The sequence below is a fragment of the Micropterus dolomieu genome, linkage group LG18 (genome assembly GCF_021292245.1).
Source record: "Micropterus dolomieu isolate WLL.071019.BEF.003 ecotype Adirondacks linkage group LG18, ASM2129224v1, whole genome shotgun sequence".
NCBI classification, from domain to species: Eukaryota; Metazoa; Chordata; class Actinopteri; order Centrarchiformes; family Centrarchidae; genus Micropterus; species Micropterus dolomieu.
This window is the reverse complement of record NC_060167.1, coordinates 9,142,742-9,151,568: the sequence shown is the minus strand read 5'-3', so window position 1 is coordinate 9,151,568 and position 8,827 is coordinate 9,142,742. Positions and strand designations below refer to the sequence as shown.

The 8,827-nt window shown below is 44.4% G+C and overlaps 2 protein-coding genes across 4 annotated transcripts in view; both read right to left on the bottom strand.

Moving 5' to 3' along the window:
- LOC123956836 (plasma membrane calcium-transporting ATPase 1-like) overlaps positions 1-8,827 on the bottom strand; it is a 121,382-nt gene that overhangs the window by 82,710 nt on the left and 29,845 nt on the right. The window lies entirely within an intron of this gene.
- On the bottom strand, positions 3,351-7,989 carry LOC123986734 (cytochrome P450 7A1-like; the record flags this gene model as incomplete). Its single annotated transcript, XM_046075077.1, has 3 exons — positions 3,351-5,538; positions 7,515-7,693; positions 7,776-7,989. Coding segments are annotated over 3 exons (699 nt in total), but the record flags the coding sequence as incomplete, so codon positions are not given.

Below are 8,827 nucleotides of genomic sequence, written 5' to 3'. Positions count from 1 at the left end.
GGGGGCAATCAGGCTCTCAGACAGGAAGTACAGCATGTTTGTCTGTTTGTCCGAGCTTCTACATGTTCTTTAAAATCCCCTCTGCGACGCGTCAGAAGTCAAAATGTCTCCTGAGAGCTGAATTAAAACAAACTGCTTTTGTACGTGGAGGGTTTCCACGCCACTTCACCGCAGCCCGTGTTCCTGAAAGCTTTGATTCCAGCAGCTTCGATGCTCAAGAGTTGCCGGATTTTTTTTTTTTTGCTACGAGGGCCGTGAAAGGCCGAACAAACACTAAACGCTGAACCTGCAAATATAAACCATCAGCTGACCAGAAGACGTGTCCTTCTACAAACACCTGACAGATGACTGCCTGTTTGACTTTAATATTAATATTTATTCTCTGGTTGTGAATAATTCTGATAATAAAAGCTTTCTACTCGCTGTCAGAGTTTGTTGTTCTTCAGTCCAGATGGATCTCAGCTTCTTCTCTGGGCTGTGCAGAGACAAGGTCCAGCATCTGCCTAGCTTAGCACAAAGCCGAGCAGTCCGTCTCATTTACATCATTCTTGTTAGCTAAGCAGCTAGTCGGTTAGTCCATCCTGGCGACGCTAACTGCTGCTAAAACCACAACTTCCTGTTTACATTTCTGTTTACACACACACACACACACACACACACACACGGTGAGATCATCATTCTCACAAAGTGGCGCCGTGAGCTTGGCAGCAGGCCACAAGCACACACACATTCAGGCGCTGAGTTAGCGTGCAACGTGTGTCGACAGGATAATGAGGCGTCATGGCGCCCGCTGACAGCTCGTTACACACACGTGTTCCCTGGGCTGTAACACAGGTTGCATTCACAGAGCAGAGACATGTCAAACACACACAGTGAAGACGCCGGCTGTCCTCTGACCTTCAGCTCGGCGGACGGACCAGTTCTTCTTTGAGACGGTAATCTGCGACCACTCGCTGGATTACCGAATGCGCTGGATGTGGGGGTCTTGACTGATTTTATAGTATTTATTGTTTTCATGGCTCGTGTTTCGAAGTATCCATGTCTTTGATTCGTTTGTCTGTACAGCGCTTTGTGTCCACCTTGGCTGGTTAAAGTGCTCTATAGGGTGTGACGCACCGCGGTCTCCCTGCAGGGTTAGTAAACTATTCCTTTAACTCATCTCCGTATTTTAGCGTTATTACTTCACCACCTGACAGTCTTGCAGTGGCGTTTTCTCCCAGAGGCAAAGGGAAGCCTGTTTTTATCAGATCTATTTATCATTTTATCAGTTTCGATAAATCTTACGAGCTCTTGCTGTCGTCTCTTCCTCATTTCTCCCCGAGTATGGTTGGATGTGTGGTGAAACACTATACTGCACCACCGTAGACCGGCCTGCTGTCTGACCCTGTGGGGAGGAAATGATTAACCAATCAGATGAGGCCTCTGTCACGCCACTGCCTAACTGTGATTAGTCAGGATGATGCCAAGGGAAGCCAGCCGCTGTCTGGCTTCACGCCAATCAAATCACAGCATTTGATCAACGTCATTCAGATGAAATAACGGGAGCTGTTAGCAGCTTTAGCTGTGCAGTTATGGAGGGTGCAGATTTGGAGGTTTTAGTTATAATAAATAGTTTTACTAAACTAGCACTACAGCAGCAATTTAAGATGAAATCTGACAGAAGACCAACAGCAAAACTGGAGCTGGGGAGGAAAAATGGGTTTTGGATGTTCAATGAGGAAAACTAGATCCGTACAGAGAGGCTAGCTGGTAGCGCCAAACTTCGCCTGACTCTGTTGTTGGGGAGAGAAATGTCTCCTCCTCCTCTCTGAACTGAACTAGGCCAGACTACCTGAATAATACTCAGTTGTTAGTCTTCGGTGATGTTGTGTGATGAACATTTGGCCAAGCATTAGAAGTATGTAGGCCTATTTGATAAATGCACCACTGCTACGGTGCAAATGTTCAAACGCCTCCTGATTGAGCTTGTGAACGCTTCTTTAATTCCTAACTGAAACCTGTTTGTACTGTGCACTAAAGCAGCGGGCTGTACATGTGGAGGAGAGAGAGAGAGACAGTAAACAGACAGTTTGCATCTTTAAAGAATGATTCAGTTTTGTGTGAAAATATCCGCTGCACTGTAATGCAGAACATTTACGCCACGCCACTGCAGTCTGCGACAAAATATTAAAGATAACATCCGTGTGTCTCCTTATGTTTCCACTCACTGTTGCATTTCCTCCAAACCCAGTACCGAGGGTCGCCCAGCAGGTGGCCCCACATTCACAGTAATGAAACACTGGGATTCGTCCTGAAGACGCTGTGGGCCAGAAAAGAACAAACAGTCTAAGTCTAATGTGAGCTGACTGCATCCTAATTACACACTGTACATTTGTTTTGGAGGGAAAACAGCAAACAAAACATTAAAAAAAAGTGCAAACAAAATAATATATATCTGCTCTCCAAAAAACTAAAACTACGGCTGTGACCCGGGACATTTCAGGAGTCCACTGCTTATGAAGTTTGCTAACAGAAGAAATACAAGCTCACCTGAGGACAGGTGAACTTGCCGGGGTCTCAGGAGGAGAAATGCTGCGTTCACAAGCGCCTTGAATGGCCCCGTTTCCAGAGTTGTGGAGTCGTTCTTCCTCTTCGGTGTGTTCATGTGCTTTTGGGTCGGAATGTAGAAACAACATGGACGCTGCTACAAAGATGTGTTGGATTGTCTTTGTCATCCAAGTCTGCTGAAACAGTTTGAAGCTTCTTATTACAAACAATTGCTTGTACTGGATATACTGCTAATAAATACCTTTTCCCAATGAATCTAGGTCGTTCTACATGGACAGCAAACTGACCAAATACCATATTATAAACCACACAAAAATGTAGGTCTTTATGCAATCCGTGACTTTGCACAATAATGAAATGTTTCTAACCTTCAACCAGGTTTCTGTATGACGTCAACAACTCAGCAACTCGCGTAGTAAAATTTTCTCAGACTTTGAGTTGTTGTTTCGACTTCAGGGGACATTCGTGTGAATTTTCACAGTCAGGAACTCATTTTCCAATTACACCAACACCACCCAGGCGGGTGTAAAGTCACAATAACAGGTTCCGATGCAGTGCAGGTGTTTTTCATTAACGTCAATACAAGAGCGGCAAGTCTGCTGCCTCTCATGGCGGGAATACATACTGCAATAACACCAATATAAAAGCCCGACTTGAAATCATCAACCCGTTTTTTTTCCCCCACTTTCAGTGATTTGAGAAAAATAACTGTTTACATTTTAAGCAGTTTGAACCCCGAGCTGTGATTGTTTATATTGTGAGATGTGAGGTAACACTGAATCTATAAAACAACTTGGTTTTTTTTACATCAGTTTATTACAGCTTGAATTAAGGTGCTATACAGTTCTACAATTACAAAATGAAAGGCAGAATTACCAACTGAACACTCTGCAGATACCTGTATTCTGTTTGATTTAACTTTGCATATTTAACAAAAATAACCAGCACCGTGGAAAAAAAGGGTTTCACTTCCTAAATTACATAAATCACAGAAGATTCACCCTGAATCTAAACAGTAAAGCACGTGAAAACCACACATGCCACTAGACAGTAACTACCTCTATATGTGAATTCATTGCTGTTTCAAATGTGATAAACCACATATATATATTTTTTTTTTTGTCATATGTGACGTGTAAAATATGTGTAAAAAGTGTTTCACATCAATAATTTGTTTTGTAAATCATTCCAAAAGGGTCAGTTCTGTGTAAAACCTGAAGATCGTTCTATACAGATGTGTGAAGTCTTGTCTGATAATGAACTGACATAATTCATAAAGTATTGGACAGTGCATGACGTGGGTCTGATGCTCCCAGGTTTACCTACGTGGCTATTTTTTTTAGATTTAGTGATATGAACCATGAAAAGGATTTTAATTAGTTATTAATATCTGTATATCACAGTTCCTTTTAAACATCTTCACATTACAGTCAGAAAGTGTTTATTATTCATGATGCAGGGAAGTGGTTCAAAGTGTCACAGTACAACATCATCTGCATAGGCGTTGGAAGTGGGGTGCTGCCCTCTGCTGGACTGGGGCAATGTGAGTATATAAACCCCTCTCAAAGTTTTAGTGCCATCTAGTGGTGAGGGTTGTGTATTGCAACCAGCGGTTCACAGTGCATTCAAGTGCTCCTCCCATTTCCCGAGTTGCAAAGTCGTTCTTCTGACTTCAGTGTGTGCATGTGCTCTTTAGTTGAAATGTGGAATCAATATGGACGCTGCTACAAAGATGTGTTGGATTAACATTATCAGAGCAGATAAACAACACTACATACATACACTCTTTGTACGTATTAAACGTGGTGACGAAACGAGCTCTGTAGAGCAGTTTGTCTGTTTGGGCTACTGTAGAAACATGGTGACGTCCATGTTAGAGGAGCTGCGGTGTATGTAGATAGAAATGGCTCATTTTAAGGTAATAAAAACATAACATTCATTATGTAAGGTCTTTATACACCACTGAAAACATACTTATGGATATTATATTGTTTCTGTCAATAGATCCTTAACATTTGAATCTCACTCTATAGATCCGAATCACTGTTTAATTAACAAAAACAACTTTGCAGCAACCGAACGCCGTGTGTCCGTCTCTCTGCCTGAGGATGAACCACGACGGCTCTGGTCCTCATTCGAAGGATGGGTTCGAACAGCTGCAGTCTGGACTAGCTGATGGAGAAACACAACCTATGCTCTGGTTTGAGTAAATGAGAGTTTAGTGAGTTTGCAGGTTACAAGGCCGAAGGGGCCCCTGAGCTAAAGTAACGCTGGAGGACGGCAGCCATGGTTACTGAATAAAGTGATGAAAGATTTGTTGGATCGACAGTAGATTAAATGAAATGGACGAACTAGAATTCAGACCCCATAATACAAAGGCAGACAGTAAATAAGGTGCACTGTGTAGCAAACAGGGAACTTTCTCCCACAAAAGGACTTTGTGCCCGGCAGAACTTTAGTCTTGCTTTAAGTTGGAATGCGTGACGTGACATATAAAAGAGGAATCCTGGAAACTACAACTCTGATCTTGTCCACAACAGACTAGACTTCCTAGACATTCCCGGTTTGATCCGGCCAGCGACCTTTCACTTTAAACACTGGTGTTCTACAAATATACATTATGTACGTAATGCATATGTTACAGAGCGATCGTCCGCAGCGTGTCCAGCCAATAACACACTTGCATCACTGCCCTGGTTGGACTGTTTGCAGTCTGTAGCGGAAGCGTACGTCCCTGGTGGGCAGCAGGATGCCCATTCCGGCTCTGCTGGGGTCCAGGGTGGCTCTGGGCTGACCTTCCTCCAGCTGCAGGTCGAAGTAGAGCAGCAGGAGACACAGGAACTGCTTGATCTCGTTGATGGCGAAGTGTCGTCCGGGACACATGGAGGAGCCGGAGCCGAACGGCATGCGGTAGTACTTCAGCTTTTGGCCGTTCTTGTAGAAGTCCGTCTTCTCTCTGCCGTCCTGGATGTAGCGGTCGAGCCGGAAGGTCTGATGTACAGAAACAAGGAAGGTTTGTTAAACAGAACCGTAACATTATGACCACTGACAGGGGACGTGAATAACCCTGGCAGCTGTCCGTGGGATGTATTAGGCAGCAGGTGAACAACGGGCCTTTCTGAAACTAGACCCTTGACGCTTCCGCTCCGTCACTGAGTCGCTAGATCAGGTAGGGGGTAAATACAGGGGCCAACTTTCGGATGAACGTCCCTCTACAGGGTCACTCGCTGCCGTCACATGTTCATATAACAAAATATTATTAAGATTCAGGATCGACGTTGAGGAAAGGTGTTTTGCAATAACGAAACTGAAACCACTTGTCATATCTTGTATGACTGTATGTGTGCTAGGGCTGTCCCCGACTAAGGATTCACATAGTGGAATCAGAATCGTCAAGTCCTGCCTGGAGTCGGCTTTAATCTTGAGAAGCTGCAGAGCTGCAGCCTCCATTCAGTCAACTTACACTGAAACTTTCAGCTAACCTGAGGCTTACTGCTGACTCGCTCTCTCTCTCTCTCTCTCGTCACTCGCTGGTCTTGTGCAGAGTTTTACGTGCATTACTGCTGCTGACAGCTGCGTGCACGTCGCAGTTCCCCGCAGGTCTATTTCAAGTAGCGGCTATTTAAAACGATAAAATATTTTTTGAGTGGTTCATCAACGGTGATAAATTATCTGAAAGTCTCGTGAGGTGCGAACTCAGCACAACACCAGTGAAGCTGGAGCTCCGTCTCTTCTGCCACCACACACATCCACGCTACGCCTACACATGACGACCCAGGGTCAGGGTCACAATTCAGGATTTATTCAATTTCATTTTAGGTTAGATTCATATTATTTTTTCTAGAGGTCGACTGGTTCGGCAGTAATTTATGAAAGAGAGACATTTTATGATAAGCTTGATTGTAAAATGTGACTAGGCTATTTATTTTGAACCTCTCTATCTTCTATGGAAAATGTTGGATTCACAAATACATTTGGTGTAAAAAGAAAACATTATGTTGAAGCACTGTCTGGTCTGAAGAAGAGTTAAAGTGTGTAAAAATTTTAATGTTTTTCTTGAATTCCTTTGTTGCTCGTTACGTCAGAGGTGGAAATGAACTTTTTGGCTAAAAAAATCCACCAGCCAAAATAATAAATTGCCTTTTGTGTCACAAAGACATTTGTTTCCTTTTAATTGAGATAATATGTCAAATACAAACTTAAAAAAAGAGGCCAGAGTGAAATTTGAAACAAAAATTATATTATTGCTATTAAATGTTCTTAAACATAATACATTGTTTTATAAACTTACAAAAAGCTTATTAATCATCATTCAACTTAAATCTTATCACTGCTCACTCTTGTAAGGCTTTATCACTTTCTACAGTCCCCCTCTTCTGGCCTCCTGGACCTGACAGAGTCCTGGACCTGACAGAGTCCTGGTCCACAGCATCACAGGTTTTGTGGGATCAACATGTTTTATACAGCCTGGACCCTGGACCTGGATCTGACAGCGTGTCAGACTCTGACTGGACCAGCTGAAAACACCTTCTGTAATCAGCTCCGAACACTCGCAGCTTTCACGCTGCCTTGTTTCACGGGGGCCCTGCACCAATCTGCCGGCCCGCTGCGCTTTCTGAAAGGCATGGAGCAGATTTTATTTTTTATTAAGTTGGTGACAGACAGACAGAAAGACGGAACGATCCGTTTGTGAAAAGCCACAGCCGATCTGCTGCTAATTATATGACGACTATTTTTACCAGCCAATGTGGCGCGTGGCCTTCAGACATTTAGCTGGTGGCTGTCGTTCATTTCCGTCCCTGGTGATAGTTTCTGTCGTTTCATGTTCATTTGAGGTGAATTAGAACATTTTGTCTATCAGACACACAACGCGTCCGTTAGGCTGCGTTTAACTTGTGGATGGAGAAATATTGAAAAAGTGAGTTGCTAACGTTTAATGAGGACGTTAATGGAGCAGCCAGTCGTACCTGAGGCTCCTCGTAGATCTCGGGGTCCATGTGCATACTCTGAGGGTAGAGGGCGATGATGTCTCCTTTCCTGACGGCCACTGAGCGCTCGCCGTCCAGCCGCAGACTGAAGTCCTCCTGAGCGACACGGATGTTCATGGAGGCCGAGGACAGACGGAGGCTCTCGTTGATGGCGCTCTCTGTGGACGAAGGTCAGCGTCCTGATTCATCAAACTCCTGAAACTCCAAACAACTGAACACGTTTTACTAAATCCTACGTACCCAGATAAAGAAGCTTGTCCAGCTGCTCCCTGCTGAGAGTCACGTCTCTGTCTCTGCTGAACTCGACACCGCTGAGTCTCAGGACGTCGTGGATCTCCTGGCGGACGACCTGCAGGGCCTCAGGGTGACTCACCAGGTAGTACATGGCCCAGAAGGTGGCGGGGACGGTGTTCCCCACAGACGCCCAGAGGATGGCAAAGTGATGAGCTGAAAGTCAGGAGGGGGGGTCACATGATTCAGGACGCCACACCTCACCTAAACCCAGACCGGACCATCTGGGGCCCCTACATTGACCCCAGAGTAAATCACTCCTACTGTACATTTAAAGAGCAGCGGCTTGTGAGTATTTGGTTACTGCTCCCTGATTCCAGGGTGGTCACCGTATATATTCATCTTTATTAATAACTTTATTAATATTTAGACTTTTCTGTGCAAATAACCAGTGACGAGACCCCCAAACCCACCAGACCAGATTTTAACACTACTGTCACGAAATCTTTAGGCTGAATTGTATAAAAACTTTGAGCATTAAACACTTTGATTCCTGCACCAGTTTATGGTGAAACTGTTTTTATTTATGGAAAGAGAAACACAAAATTCAGGTGAGGATTCAAACTCTAAAACCGAACTGCAGCAGAATCTGGTTCTCCTGCAGATCAGCTCCTGGGTCCTGGTTCAGTCTTCCCTCCTCTGTCTCTGTTTGGGGAAGTGACCTCTTTAAATGCGACTGTGGCTCCTTTTCACCTCAACGAGAAATGATTTAACTTTAACTCAGTCGGAAACTCCTGGACTTTAACAGCTCCTGGGTTTCAGCGGCTTTTCTGCTCAGGTTCAGAATCTCTCCCACAGACCTGGGTTCTCTGCCAGGTCCAGAGAAAAGAAGAACATTAAGAGACTAAAGTCTGCCTGCTCTTCACTCTGCTGTGCGTTACGTTCCTGATCCGCTGTAGTAACGTTGCTGCGTGGCGTCAGCTGGGCGGAGTGGATTCGCTCTGTCAAACATTTGTATTTCACTGCGTGAGAACATTAACGTAGAAATCTCGTCACACCCT